This window comes from Vulpes lagopus, chromosome 7 (assembly GCF_018345385.1).
Source record: "Vulpes lagopus strain Blue_001 chromosome 7, ASM1834538v1, whole genome shotgun sequence".
In the NCBI taxonomy this organism is placed as follows: domain Eukaryota; kingdom Metazoa; phylum Chordata; class Mammalia; order Carnivora; family Canidae; genus Vulpes; species Vulpes lagopus.
In genome coordinates, this window is record NC_054830.1 from 41,396,255 (window position 1) to 41,412,316 (window position 16,062).

General features: G+C 35.9%; 1 protein-coding gene across 5 annotated transcripts in view; it reads left to right on the top strand.

Moving 5' to 3' along the window:
- The window catches only part of CHL1 (cell adhesion molecule L1 like), a 193,895-nt gene that overhangs the window by 148,709 nt on the left and 29,124 nt on the right, over positions 1 to 16,062 (top strand). For all 5 annotated transcript variants that reach the window (XM_041764398.1, XM_041764399.1, XM_041764397.1 and 2 more), the window contains 5 exons: positions 4,613 to 4,744; positions 9,937 to 10,077; positions 10,656 to 10,767; positions 12,516 to 12,682; positions 15,176 to 15,341. In XM_041764398.1, the coding sequence (XP_041620332.1) occupies positions 4,613 to 4,744; positions 9,937 to 10,077; positions 10,656 to 10,767; positions 12,516 to 12,682; positions 15,176 to 15,341 (718 nt within the window). The remainder of the gene's footprint in view (positions 1 to 4,612; positions 4,745 to 9,936; positions 10,078 to 10,655; positions 10,768 to 12,515; positions 12,683 to 15,175; positions 15,342 to 16,062) is intronic.

A 16,062-nucleotide genomic window follows, 5' to 3' on the forward strand; every position in this document is an offset into this window, starting at 1 on the left:
CCCTCTTAAGCCTTCTGTTTGTGTAAGGAACACCTAAGTAAAAGTCTGACTTTTAATTAATGGGAAAAGAAAAATGAACACTCAGACACAAATTCCACTTACAAGTAAATGTCGATGTAATTGTTTCAGCCATGCTGCTGTTTGGAATAACGCTGCGTTTCCAAGACCTCACCCACCATGTATATGATTAGTTAAGTAGTTAGGAAGAACAGAAAACCAAAGATGAGAATATCATTTTCCTTGATTCAAAAGAAGCAAAACCTAGTTAGGAGAGAAATATTAGTCATATTACCAATATTATGCATAAATATCAACAGCCAAAAGTGATATATTCCTCTGACTTTAAATTATTCACAAAGGAATTTGGAGAGGAAGAGTTTGAAAGGTTTACATATGTATTTTTCGTCATTATTTGATGCTGCTGTATAATTCGACTACACCATGCAACAGGAATATTTTTCTGTAAACTTTTACCCCCTTGCCCCAGTGCAAACACATCCCCACAAACCAGACATGTCTAATTGTTAACTGATCCAAGTTGCTGACTATTAGAAATCCTTCCAGATGGCTGGAACATTGCTACGGTAGCTGAATATTTTAACAATCTGGCCACGGTTTTCTTGACTGTAATACTGAAGCTTTCAAAAGAATTGCAAGGGTTGCAAGAAAAAAAAAAAAAAAAAAAGAAAGAAAAATCAAGGATGTAAACTTAATTATGCAATTTATAATGTTGACTGTAGGACTCCAAAGGAATATAGGTTTCCTGAAGGTATTGTCCTCACTATTCATAAAACAGCTATTAGCACTATTGAGATGTAAATTATGTTTTTATTAGGAACATTTAATCTTTTCTCCTTAATGAGAAGCTACTAAATGTGCCCTCAGTTGTATGTTTTAGGAGTTTCTCTTCACACATACAAGTGAAAAGCAAACTGGGCCCAAGAAGTCAGTTTTTCTTTTTCTTTTTTTTCCTGGGAACACAGTTTCTAATTTACTGGCATAAAGTTATACTTAATATTTCCTTATTTTTTTGATATTTTTAATTTTACTTAAATTCAACTAATTAACATATAAATATTATTGGTTTCAGAGGTAGAGGTCCATGATTCATCAGTCTTATATAACATCCAGTGCTCATTCTATCACGTGCCCTCCTTAATACCTGTCGCTCAGTTACCCTGCCCCACCCACCCCACCTCCTGTCCAGCGACCTTCAGTTTGTTTCCTATGATTAAGAATCTCTTAAAAAAAAGAAAAAAAAAAAAAGAATCTCTTATGATTTGTCTCTTCTGATTCCAATTTTTCTTTTTTTTTAAGTGTGAAAGCAGTAAATATAACCCTCATTAATGCATGAGCTTACTTTTATTCAATTGTCTTCTGCTTTCCTGCACCTTCTTCCCCTTTTCTGTCTCTTGTTTAGAAACTCAAATAACAAGGAATACCATATGATCACAGAGCAATGCTACTATGAAATTTGAAAATTAAGTCCATTCTGAAAACACTCATTTGTGTTTAAGTAAAAGCATGTTATATTCTCTATGTGATATTTCTTTCTTATTACTAAACACAATCAAATTCTGTAATTTAAGTTACAGCATCCTAAATATGAAAACTATGTGCATTTTCAAATTCTGTAATACATGTAAGCAAAATAGCCAGGATGTCTTGACTAAGCACAGCTATCCTTTCTAGGTGTCTATGATATAAATAATATACATTCGATAAGGAGTTATATTAAAATGGCATCTAAAATATTCTAAATCCAAAAACCAAAATATAACCACAATCACATTTCAGCTAATTATTTGAAAATTAACTCCCACCAACAGCATTCATGTAGTAAACTTTTGAATCATTTAAGACTTTTGAATTTAATATGCTAGTAAAATATTTATATGTAATTATACGCCTATAATTGTCTTGTGGTTTAAAAAGATATCATGAACTCAAATGCAATTCATTGATATACTTAAGGAAGCTTCATTTTCAAATAATCTGTTATTTATAAAAAGTTACAAGTAAATCCAAGTTTGATGAACCTAACAATTTTGATTTAATAGAATATAGATATTTAGCATGCATCTGTTACTAGAAAATAGCCTTTGTGTTGTTTTAGAGGTACCAAATTTCCTATTTTATTTCATTTTCCTTCCAGTGATAAATGTCTCTAATTAACTTGCTTATCATATTCTAAATGTTCAGTAATTTGCATCTCACTTTTAAACAGCAAGAGAAATTATCTTTTTTATTACAATTATGACAAAATGAGTAAAGTTTCAAGGTAAGTAGTTTTCATCAGTTACCACGTATGTCAGGTTAATAGATAAAAGAATGGGATTCAGTGATAATGTTGTCTCTCAGAATTTTGCATTTTAGCCATTTTTTTCCATTTCTCTTGAGCATTTTTTGTGTGTGTATAGTTCTATATATAGAACTATATATATATAGTTTATCCATAAGGGCTAAGGGCAAGTTTAATGATGATTCCTAGTGAATATACAAAATCTCTTGATATCAACCTCCAGTGGATAGAGTTGGCAAAGGTTGGAGTTAGAAGCACAAAGTGAAAGTTGGTAAATTGATATGGCCCTGGTTTCTATCAGTGGCCCAAATTAATAAAATAATAATTAACTAGGAATAACATCACATTTACATTGGAGTCTCAGTTCTGTTCACTTTACAGGTCTGCAGATTACATGGAGTGGCAAGAACACAGAATGGGGCTTCTTTTCTTGGTGACACTGAGCAAGTTAGATGGCATCTCCGAGGCTCAGTCCTTGGTCTGCAAGGAGAGAGTTGAATGGGGTGATAACTTAAACTTAATGCAGATACCTAGCAGTTAATAAATTTCATAAGATGAGAATAGAAATAAAATCCTGATTTTATTATGCATGTATATTTAGAAAAATGTCATTATCACATGATATTCTTTATTTTATTATTTTATTGATATCATTGATAACATATTAATTTCAGGTATACAACATAATAATTCAATATTTGTATGTATTGCAAAATGATCACCAGATTAAGTCTAGTTAATATCCATGGCCACATAGTGACCAATGTTTTTTTTTTTCTTATGAGAACTTTTAAGATCTACTCTCTTAACAACTTTCAAATATGCAAAACAGAATTATTGACTATAGTCAACATGCTGTACATTATATACCTATGATTTATGATTTTACATTTAATTTTTGCTCTGAAAGCAGTTTACTGAAAAACAATAGTGTACTATAGCAAACATGGAAACTTTCATGTTCATGGAACTTTTCTTTCTAACTCAACTGCTTAATTTGATTGTTGCTGTGTGAAAAGATAAAAAAAGTAACAATAACATCAGAAATGTGCATATATATGCACATATACACACATCTCAGAGTTCTATGTAGTTTATAATTGGGACGATTGCATTTTAACCTAAACGACTAAATATTTACAGACTGTAGATTATTAATACACATATTTAATTTAAGATTTAGAAACTAAACTCCCATTCTATGGAAAAATTACTAGGGCACTTGAATTTGCCAGGGTTATTTGTATATTTTTGTATATTTGTATATTTGTATCATTTCTTGGTGAATTTTTAAGCATTTTCTTTTCACATAATCCTTTGTTTCCCATTTTCTTTTAAAAAAGGAGCTTAAATGGCATTTTTTTTCATTTTACACATATGTGTATCTTTAAAAGAGTTTCTCTTTTGGCAAAAGTGGAAATCCAAAAATGTCTTGAGGGAAATAACCAAGCAACACTTGATGGGAGTTATTACCTGCAAATATTGTGCAATTTTCTTGGAATCAAATTATCCAAACCATCCACACTTTAATCTAAATCTTTTATTCACTCCTGACATTGTAATATACTTAAGGTGACAAGATATGGGAGTAATATTTGCACAAAAGACAAATGTCTCATTCTGTACTGAAACACCATTTAGAATTATAATATTGGAGCATTAGGACATGTAAAGATGCAAGTAATTTAAATACATTTTTTCCTCCATTGTTTTGAGAACAAAAAGCTAAATGTTGTTTTTAGGCTTCCTTCTCCCCACCTTATAAAAAATAATCTCTAGGAAAATAATGTTTCCCAAACTTTTAAGGTAAATAAGTAGATATAGATATATATAAATGCCACAAAGTTGCTAATTAATAAATATTTAAAATAAATGCTGAACCTCTTAATTTCATTAAAAAATTCTCAAAATGTATTTGTCACATATCAGTCTTTTTAGGTGTATTGCTGCAGCTTGAAAATAAGCTGTAGCCAGCACTAAATAAACATAACCATCTGCTTATCCCTCCTTCATTTTCTGTTAATGAGATAGATATGTGTGTTGCTGAATAAAGTGATTTTTTATTATACATGCTAAGAGTCCAAATTAGATCACACACACACACACACACACATACACACACACACTCACACACACCCTATATATAACACAAAAACAGTGCCCACCTTGCCTTATAGAACAAGTAGGAAAAGAGCTGAGAAACACTTATTGTGTCTGCCATCTGCTGGTGCAGTATAGAAATACAGGCCTTAACATTTTTGGAACTTCTGACATGGATAAAATTACTCATAATCTTCATTTTACTTTCAGAGCCTCCTCACTGGACGAAGAAGCCTCAGAGTGGTGTGTATAGCACCGGAAGCAGTGGTATCTTGTTATGTGAGGCAGAAGGAGAACCTGAACCTACAATCAAGTGGAGAGTCAATGGCTCTCCAATTGACAGTGAGTGAAAACACCACTTGTGATAGATGCAGTGCTGAAGGCAGTGGTGTGCTAGGACACTTGATGTTCAGACACCTGGTTTTATGTAAAATGCATTTGGGAAGTGGCTGGACAATCAGGACAGATCCAGTCAAGAAATCCAGAATTGCATCTTTCTTTTTTTTTTTTTTTAAAAGAAGCTTTTTATCTTTTTTTTTTTTTAATTTTTATTTATTTATGATAGTCACAGAGAGAGAGAGAGAGGCAGAGACACAGGCAGAGGGAGAAGCAGGCTCCATGCACCAGGAGCCCGATGTGGGATTCGATCCCGGATCTCCAGGATCGCGCCCTGGGCCAAAGGCAGGCGCCAAACCGCTGCGCCACCCAGGGATCCCAAGAATTGCATCGTTCTAAGCAGTTCAATTTATGCTTAGATTTATGGGAAAGCCATAAATGATATTTGTATTTGTTGGATCATTACATTAATTGTATATAAAATATGGTTAAAAAATAAAGCAACTGAATGAGAAAGAGAATCCAGGGAGGAATTGCTCTCTTTATCCCTGAGAAGAAATAGGTGCAGCAACCTAGTGGTTGAGAGTGTGGGTTGGAAGGTAGGACTTACCATAGACCCAGGCAGCAGAGACCCTAGCCTTGAGTTCTACTCTTTATAAGGACCTGCTATGGCCATCCTTTGGTCATGCCTGCCCCCATTATTTGAGAAATTCGTAGGGCTGATGAGACCTGTAGAGCTTGGGCCCATGCCCCTTACCCCTGGCTCCCTACATGTTCTCAACAGAGCTCTAAAAGTACCCCAAACTAGAAAAATCTCTGTCTAGTCAACTGTGAGCCCTCCCAAATGGGCTGAGCATGGAAGGATCAGGATGCACAAAGGCTGAGGCTGATTTTCCCTAGTCTGCCATGTTCCAGCACAGAACTCTGAGTAGTCCAAAAATCCTCAATTTTAATGTAGAGGTCTGGTCATTTTGAATGTCTTTGTGAAAGTAGGATAAAACAAATTTTATTTGTTGGCAGATTAGCTTAATTTTGAACATTTACGTTATTGTATGTTGGTTTCATAAGTCTCTTTTGTCCTGAGCCCACTAATGTCAAGGATAGACATGCTAGTGGTCCATAGACGTAAGGTTCCATCTAGGCTATGCCACCTTCTCAAGTGTATGATCTTGATCTGTTTACTAAATCTCCCAAAGCTTTACTTTTTTAACAGCACAAGGGAGCTAATGGTAGTTGGTTGTGATTGAATGAGGTAAATGTGGTCAACCACCCAGGATAGAGGCTTATCTGTAGAACACTGTGGTAGTTTACAAACTCTGGGGTGAGAATGCTGATGTTTGCATCTAGGCTCTCCCATTTACTACTTGTGTGATTGGGCCTGTTAATGACTCTTTTAAAACCTGCTTCCTCATCAGTGAAATGGGAAGAAGAATTATACCAACTCTTGGGTTATTATGTAGGTTAAAGAAAACACCATGCAGAGAATGCTCAAGACAGTCCTAAATTATTGTTTATTATTATTGTCACATAGCAAGCATTCAGGAAACCTTAGCCCGCATTATTGATATCCTCAATTTTGAAGGTTTTTTTGTCATCTCTTTAGAGAGCAGACTAAGAAATGAAAGATGAGTTTTCAGGTAGATCCAAAGGAAATGAAAACAATTGTTGTTTATAAAGAATGTTAAGGACGCTAAAATAAGGAATGAAGATTCTCTGAAACATAAAATCATAAAATTGTATATCTGAATGGCACCTGGCAGTTTATGAAGGACATTCGCATATTGCTTTGAATCCCCAAATGAACATTTTTAACGCAGGTATGATTATTCATATTTAACAGATTGATTCTTTCAGTAATATTTATTGAATGCCTTCTTTGTGCCAGACATTGACTGGCCTTATTGCATGGGAGGTAGCAGTGAATAAAATGAACCCAGTAGGGAGAGTCAATCAATAGGCGAATAAGCACATAAACCTGTGCTGTAGTGTGGTAAATGAAAAATAGCTGAGTAAGGGCTTAGTATAATGAAGTTCAGGACCTAGAGTTACTATTTGATTTTAAGATAATAATAGTAAGCTTCTGGCAGTAATTTATTTTTCTTTTTTTTTATTTATTTATTTATTTTTATTTATGATAGTCTCAGAGAGAGAGAGGTAGAGACACAGGCAGAGGGAGAAGCAGGCTCCATGCACCGGGAGCCCAATGTGGGATTCGATCCCGGGTCTCCAGGATCGCGCCCTGGGCCAAAGGCAGGCGCCAAACCGCTGCGCCACCCAGGGATCCCTGGCAGTAATTTATTTTTAAGTAGAAGACGTGAAGGAGGTGAGGGAGGTAGCCATGTAAATATGTGTGGAAGAGCTTCCAAGGTAGAGAGGTCAGTGAGTGCAAGAACCCTGGGCTATGTTTGGAGTGTTGATGTCAAGCAAGGAATCCAGTGTGGTTGAAGCTGAGTGAGTTGGCAGTGCTAGGACACACGATCAATCAGCAGGTGCAGGGCCACATTATATATAAAGGTGAAAGTCAGACTGGAGACTTGGGATTTTATTGTAAATAAGACGGGCAGCGCTTGGAGATTTTGGAGCAGAAGAATGACATGATATAACCTATTAACAAGGATTTTTCTGACCTCTGAATGGGGAATCAACTGAATGACTACTTCTACTACTTCTATTACTTCTTCTACTTCTACTACTGCTAAAAGCCACCTGGAAGACCTGGGAACCTAGGTCTACGTTGGTAGTGGTAATGATTAGGTTCTGGATGTATTCTCAAAGTAGAGCCATAGGTTTGTTCATGGATAAGGAGATGTGAAAATAAACTTACAAAAGAGAGCACAGCTGAATCATGGCAGGTGTAGAACCAAAGCCATATCCCTGGAGTCTGAGCTCAGTGTTCCTTCCACAGCTCTTGACCATAGCTCTCCTTGCTCCCCTGCAGATGGATTGTAGGCATTCAAAGGTTGGGATGTTTGATGACAGTAGGCTGACTAAAGGTTCTGAAGTCTTTCTCTGAGCTTATAGTTTTAGCAACTCCATATCCGTTCTATGTAATATTTATATATCTGATTCAGTCCTTTGCAGCCTTAAAGAACTTCAAAGAGCAACTCATCCTGAGCATTCTGAAGAGATAAACTCCCCTACAGGATTGTATTAATTTTCTGCTGTTTGCTATACAAATTATCACTAATTTAGTGGCTTAAAACTGTATACATTAATTATTTTACAATTCTATGTGTTAAAAGTGCAACCAAGCCTCTTTGGGCTGGGCTGAAATCAGGGTGTCAGCCATGCTGTGTTCCTTTCTGGAGGGAGTAGGATGGACCCCTTTCCGTGTCTTTTCCAGTTCCTAGAGAGCCCACATTCCTTGGCATATGACTCTCCATCTTCAAAGTCAGCATCATTGCATATTTGACCATTCTTTCCTAGTCCCATCTCCCTTTCACTAACCATAGCCAGGGAAGGTTCTCTGATTTTAAGGAGCCTTGTGATTACATTAGGCCCACTTAGATAATCTAGGATAATCCCTCCATCTCAAGGTCCTTAACTTTAATCACCTCAGCAAAGTCCCTTTTGCCATGGAAGGCAAAATATGTTCTAGTGGTAGAGATTAGAACATGGGTATCTATTGGGGACCTACCACAGGGATCTTCTATGAAAAAATGCCACCCAACATAAACGGTTTTCAGACATTTCAGGAAATATTTACTGACTGCCTCCTCTGTGCCTGAAAAGCAGGCACTGGAGACCAGTGTACAATGTGCAGACAAGGTCCTGCCTGTATGGAGCTCACAGTCAGGTGTAAAAAAAATATGTTCATTTTTGACTGTGAGAAGAAAAAAAGTATAGGGAAAATCTTCTATTTTATTTTATTTTTAAAAATCTTCTATTTTATTTTTTAAAATCTTCTATTTTAATAAGTGGTACTCAGTGTTTTCTATAAACCAAAACTTAGTATAGTCACTGTTTTGTATAATAGAGATACAAGAAATAAATAAGAAAAAAAATAGTTCTATTGGTAATCTTGTAATGTCATTTTTTTAAGGATTTTATTTATTTTTTCGTTTGTTTGCTTGTCTTTAGAAAGAGACAGTGTGAGCAGGGAGGGGCAGAGAGAAAAGGAAAGAGAATCTTAAGCAGGCTCCACATTTAGTGCAGAGCCCAATGTAGGGCTCTACCTCAAGACCCCGAGATCATGACTTGAGTTAAAATCAAGAGTCACTCAACTGACTGAGCCACCCAGGTGCCCCTTGTAATGTCATTTAAACTAAAAACTTTAACATTTGTGCCCCTCACTGGACATTCCTGGCTAATATATTTCCTTTACACTGCTTGGTTGTATTGTCATAGCAAGGCCACAAGGTTTGGCATATGGCCAAATGCTGTGGCATGTGTCATTCACTTCTCCAAAATCCAGTACCTCCTTCCACAATAGACATATTACTACTGATCTAGCAGGTTCTGAGCAGCATTAATGAGACAACACATGTGCCACTTCCAACAGAGTTCTCTGGCCCTTAATAAATGCACCAGAAATGTTAGATTTACTCATTTCCCAAATATGTTTCCAGAATTATACCTGAATCAGGAGTAAGCTCAGATTTATTGCCAAAAAGTAGAAAATTAGTCCTTGATCTCAAAAAGGGTTTACTCTTACCGTGAAAACAAAATATATGAGCTGTTAAATAGCAAAGCAAGACAATTGAAATGAATGGTATAGATCAGAAAATTGCACAAGGGCAGAGAAATCAAATAGAGGAACAAAATTGTCAAATGGGGAACACAGGAGCCAGTGTTGGTGGATTGGGGGGATCACTCCATGATGATCATGTCATTTGTGTTGGCAGTATCAGGACCTAAATTTATGAGAATAAGTGAGGTTTAGTTCTAGTGTGACTTGAATGCTGAACAGAAAATCTGAAATTTTATTTATGGGTGTGAAAAGGGAAAGGCAGTGAGCTAGACATCAACAAACATTTTAGCAATAAATATTAATTTGAAGAAAGATTGAAATTGGAGAAGGGTCTGGAAAGAAAAACCCATGGTTGATGAAAAGAAATTCTACAAATTTGCTTCAGTGAACTATTATTCACCCTAAACTGGTCTTAAAATATAAATACTGTGTGACACATTTAATAAATGGTATATAAATATTTTATGTCCTATTTTTTATCAAACTGACATTCTTTAATCTCTTGCAGAAAATCCATTTGCTGGTGATGTTGTCTCCCCCGGGGAAATCAGTTTTACCAACCTACAACCCAATCACACTGCTGTGTACCAATGTGAAGCTTCAAATGTCCACGGTACTATCCTTGCCAATGCCAATATTGATGTTGTAGGTAAGCAGACTGTTGATCTTCTGTTTCCTAAGGGAAGATGTTCAAGGTCATATACACAAGTAGATTGAATTCCAGATAGGTAAAACATGGGGGGAACATCCAAGTACCTTTCACCTAACATTTGGGCATTAGCCTTCATAGTAAAACTATGCCTTCTTTTTTATTTGTTTATTTATTTACTTATTTATTTGAGAGAGAGAGAGAGAGAGAGAGAGAGTGAGCAAAAGTGCATGAGTGGTGGAGTGCAGAGGGGCAGAGGGGGAGGGAGAGAGAGAATCTCAAACAGGCTCCACATTCAGCATGGAGCCCCCTGTGGGCTCGATCTTAAAACCCTGAGATCATGACCTGAGCTAATATCAAGAGTTGGACGCTTAACCAACTGAGCCACCCAGGTACCCCTAAAATTATACTTTCAAAAATGTATTGAAAATGGATATTTTTCTACTTCAAGAATATGTACTGCAATATTCAGCTGCCTCTTGTTTTTGTTAATATGACTAGGATATAGAAACATCTAGGGTGTGCACATTATGTTTTATATGAACATTTACAGTTGTATTTATGTTATTTTCAAACAGATGTCCGTCCACTGATACAAACAGAAGATGAAGAGCACTATGCTACGGTGGTTGGGTACAGCGCTTTCTTACACTGCAAGTTCTTTGCTTCACCTGACCCAGTGGTGTCCTGGTAAGCCAGTACCAGGTTTTCTTAAAAGAATGTCAGTGGTAGATTTCACCTGTGTCTTCATCCATCATTTGACAGGCTGTTGTTATATGTAGCCAAGACCTCTGAGAAATAAGGTAGCAAATTTGATTACCTACCTCTCCCAGAACTGTTGACTAGATATGTGGAATTTGCTCTCATGAGGAGATTAGGGAGAGCCATTTCTGCTTATAAAGGAAAGCAAAGAACTGAAGTTGATTACTAAGACAATTTTATAGATGAATTTGGGTTTTCATTATGAATGGATCGAAAGTCATATATTACAGTTGACCCTTGGACATTGTGGAGGTCAGGGCTGATCCCCCATGCAATTGAAAATCAACGTATATTTCTTTTGTCTCTCCCTAAACAACTAACTAATATCCTACAGGTGACCAGAAACCTTACCTATCATAAACAGTTGATTAACACACATTTGGTATGTTATCTGTATCATATACTGTATTCTTAAAACAATAGCTAACGTTTTCTTAAATGTTTTTCTGTATTTCTAGTCCACACAGGTTATGAGTTCTTTTAAGTTGTTGCATATTTCCAAAAATTGCTTGGATATATTTATTGAAAACAATTCATATGTAGTTGGACCCACACAGTTCAAACCCATGTTGTTCATACTTAACTATACTTTCTTGTTGTTTGGGGTCTTTTCTAAATAATTGTCTAAGCATGCATTTGATTCCAAACATATATGCTTAAAACTTTTCCAACATGTATTTTGAATTTAATTTCAATGTATCAGTTGGTGTAATAAGTCCAGATGCCTTGTGTGGATCTGCCATATTTGTTACTTCACCAGAAAAACTCAGATGAACTATTCTTAAATAAGTCTGCTGTGACTCTGCAGGGCCAAAATTAGAGTGACAAGTGAGAGCCGGGGTCACGCAAGTGCAGGGTTAGATCCTGTCTTTATTTAAAAATAGGATATTTTGCTCATTGTCGATTTTTTGTGTTTTTATTTTTAAAAATTCTCTGTTAAAATAGTATTTATCTTGAGTCCTGAGATTTTTTGGCAATCCTTACATTTTGTCTCGGAGGCAAGAGCCTTGCTGGCGTTACCCTAGTCCCAGCTCTGAAAAATCCTGTGTGAACAGCAGCCAGAGTTTACCCTTTGATTTTTTTTTTTTTTTCTCCAGCAGAGCCTCTTATTGTGAGATGTACTGGGTAAATCAAGCTTTGGCAGCAAAAGCTTAGAAAATGGATGAATGTGAGAAAATGACTCTGGGTTGATCAGGGCAAATGTAATCCATGTCCACAGGACAGGAACTACTTCCTGGCCTATAATATTTCTGAATGACCAATGTTCCCCCAGGATGGCAGGAGGTTCAGAAGGTTCATTATCTCTTTCAATTACTAGCTTTCCCATTTAGTACCCTGAAGCAATCATTAGCTAAAGAGTTCACCATCAATATACCAGATAATATTTATTAAGCTGTGAGGATAGATGCAAAAATGGCCCTTGTAGCTACGAGAAATACAGCAGAAGCATAGAGCATGGACCGAGATTTCCTCTAGCCACAATCTATTTGGGTAGATAAGATATACACCAAGGCTAGGACCCATTCTGGGAGAACTATAAGCCCCAATGGAACATTTCATAAGGTCTGTGGAGCTCCTGAAGAAAGGGGGAGCCTAAATGGCATCAGCAACCAACTTCAGAAAGAGGATACAATTCTTTCACTTCTTAAATGGATTTATGCTTTCTGTGTTCATAGGCAGAAGGTGGAAGAAGCGAAACCCCTTGAAGGCAGACGGTACCATATTCATGAAAATGGCACACTGCAGATCAATAAAACCACAGAAGATGATGCTGGCTCATACTCTTGTTGGGTAGAAAATGCTAAGGGAAAAACCGCAGTCACAGCCAACTTGGATATTAGAAGTATTTTTATTTTCTTTTTACTTTGCATGAATTCTCACATGGGTTCAGTTTGTCTTCATTTTCCCAAATGACACAATATGATCTAAGTTTCAGTGTCCGTTAAAGATTTTAGATCGTATTTCAAACCTCCCAGATTGTGTTTCATTGAAAAGACTATCACAAAAATTATAGGATGTGCTGACAATGTGTTTATGGCTTTTTACAATTTTAAGAGGGACTTGGGTATTTTGGGGGATGACTGGGAATGATTTAAAATGCTCTATTTGGGGATATTTCTGTAACTGTATTTTATTTCAATAACCAACTCAACATTGTGTCAGCAGCAGTCAACTCTGTGAGCTAAAAATTTCACAAACCCTTTAAAGTTCAGCTTCATAAAGACTAGGGCATTATAGGACAGGAGATTTTTTTTTGTCTTCTTTTTACATCATAAACAGCTTTGTTATTTTTTTCTCTCCTCAGAACAAAAGTTCTGGGTTTCACTAATATTTTGATTTTAAAATTTCTCTGAAAATCCTTTTCAGGAAAACATAATAGAGAGACCCTACAGTAAGTGCAGAGAGGATCTATGTTACTGGTGACCTGTCATTATCATAGCCTACTAGTACTACTACTGAGATGACAAGTGTGTTTGTTTAATCACCATTTTCATGGATATACTGATATTTCTCTCCTCTTCACACACATACTCTCCCTTCCTTGTTTTCTTCTGTCTTGTATTCTTTTATAGTATTTGTTTCTTTCTGTACCTTAAGTTATCCAACATGCCAAACCTATGGACTGCATTTTTTAAAGTACATAAATATTCTCTTAACTCTCATGTCTGCCTGCACATTTATGTGTCATATACAATTTTCAAAACGCCATTGTGAAGTCCGTGAAGATGATTCTTTTTATACTTTATAAAATCAACCTATATCAAAGTTTAGCAACTCAGATTCAAAGTCAAAGAGGGGGAAGTCTGGAATCCAAATGAACCTTCACATTCCTATTGCCCTACTCAGTTCTTGGCCCAGAGTGGACCTCAGAACTGCTATTTGACAAAGAGATGGACAAGGTCATGAACTTTTCATCTGCTGTGAACACCTACTTTATATATAAGATATATAGAAATGTTATCAGTGAAGGATAAGAACACAATTGTTGCATATAAAAAAGAAACATTGAAAGTAGAATGGAGTAAGAAGTTATATAGTACAGTGTTTGAAGGAAAGAGCTTTGGTCTCTACCAAATTTAGGTTCAGATTCCAGCTCAAACCCCTGTTGGTTAGGAAACAATATTACTTAATTTCATTTTAGCCTTATATTCTCTATAAGGTGAAAATACTAATATTTGTAGAATTATAATTATAAAGTATGTGACTGTGAGCTTCTTAGCAGAGGTCCTGGTCAATAGGATAAGTGCTTTATTAAGTGGTATCTGTTATTATTAGGGAGATATCTGGTTTTAAATTTAGAGATAGGAGTAGATGTTTAATAATTCACTTATAATTAATTCAATCAAATAATCTTCAAGATTCATGCCTGGGATACTGAATGATCAATTTTTTTTATCACTTTCAATTTTTAATCCATTCATGGAATGACATGTAGATAGTGAATATTAAAGTGTCTTGTGGAATTGGAGGTCAGCTCATGAGATTTGGTCTCTAAGAGGGTCACCAAATGGCATAGCAGGGTAAATAAAGTATATCTACCCTTAATATGGCCTCTAAGAGTAAGTAAGGATCCTATGTTTTGAAATAGTCATACTGAGCAAACACTTTTAAGACAGCCAAATACGATTCTTTTTATTTGAATGGAAATTTAATTTTATTTATTTGATATATTTTAATTTGAAGCTAAATTTTCCAACTTTACCAATTTACTTTTATAATATCACTTACCATATCTCATTCAACAAGAAATCCAACAAATATATGTTGAGTGCTTGCGGTGTATAGGGTCCTTTCTGGGCTGTAGGGATACTTCATGTAAAAAAAAAAAAATAGACACAGACTCTTCTTCATGAAGCTTATGTTCTAATTCCCACTTTCATATTAATAAATCACATATACATGGGCTTTACAATTTAACCTCTGGCTCCTGAATTATTAATAAACACATTAATAGAAAGTCAATTAGTTTTCTCCCCCTTACAAACCCTTACAGTGGTTTGATCACAGGGCCAGAAGTACTAGAAAGAAATTATATTTTTCTCAATATCTAGAGACATTTGTTTGCTCCCACTCTTCTTATTCCTTTTGCCTAAGAAGTAGTAAGGGGAATTTCTAAGATATTAATTAGTACTTCCAACCTAATTTCTCAGAGGTCCAGGCCTGATGGAAAGAACATAGTAATGAAATATGATATTAAGAAATTATAGTGCAACAAGCATTGCATGAAGATATGACTATTCCATCGACAATTTGGGTTGATTAAATTGCAGACCCTTGATTGCAAAATAAGCTGTGATTTATGCTTCTAACTAGTCTCTATGTTTGGTAAAAACAGATGCTACAAAACTTCAAGTTTCTCCCAAGAATCCTCGTGTCCCCAAATTGCATACACTTGAATTACATTGTGAAAGCACATGTGACCCACATTTGAGGCATAGTTTGAAGTTGTCCTGGAGTAAAAATGGAGAAGCCTTTGAAATTAATGCCACAGAGGATGGCAGGTAGGAAAAGTATTATGCTATGTCATCATGTTTGCTTAGGATGAACACCTAGCACTTGAAAAAAATAGTTGTAAAAGTATTTGCACTGAATTAAAAATACAAAAAGTGATTAATACATTTCAGTCTTTAAGGCAGGATTTAAAAGGTGGTACAAAGCACTGTTTCCCTTTTCTCTTGCATGGTTATCTTCTTTTTGCTGCTGACTTTTTACAGAATGTGTATCATCCTGTTAGTACATGAAACAGAGCCTACTCCAGGTATGTGAGGCATATCTGCTCACATGGCCCTAGAGGGGAGCCTGCCCATCACCCTTTTACATCCCAAACTCAGATGAGTCTGTATCATGAATGGACAGAACCTGCGTCATACCTACTGTCCTTCTAGTTAGAAAGCTTTGGCAACTACACTTTTAAGCCTCCTCATCTCTGTATGGAGAATACAGAAAAATATACAGAAGAGAGAAGGTAGAAGGAAGTGTGAAAAGAAGCTGAATAGCATTAGACAGTATTAAGTACATCAAAGAAAAAGAATCAGTATTTACTGAATGCTTACGCTATTTTTTGAAAACGTACAGAGGTTAGCTCTCCTGTCTTTTGCATTGTGACTAGGAGGAGTTAGACTGTCCTTAGCCAAATCTTTCCTCTAGTTTTAGGTTGTTATTCATCATTCTTAAAAAGTAAATCTGAAGGTAGGACATGTATTGCTTTGGGGAGACTGTGAC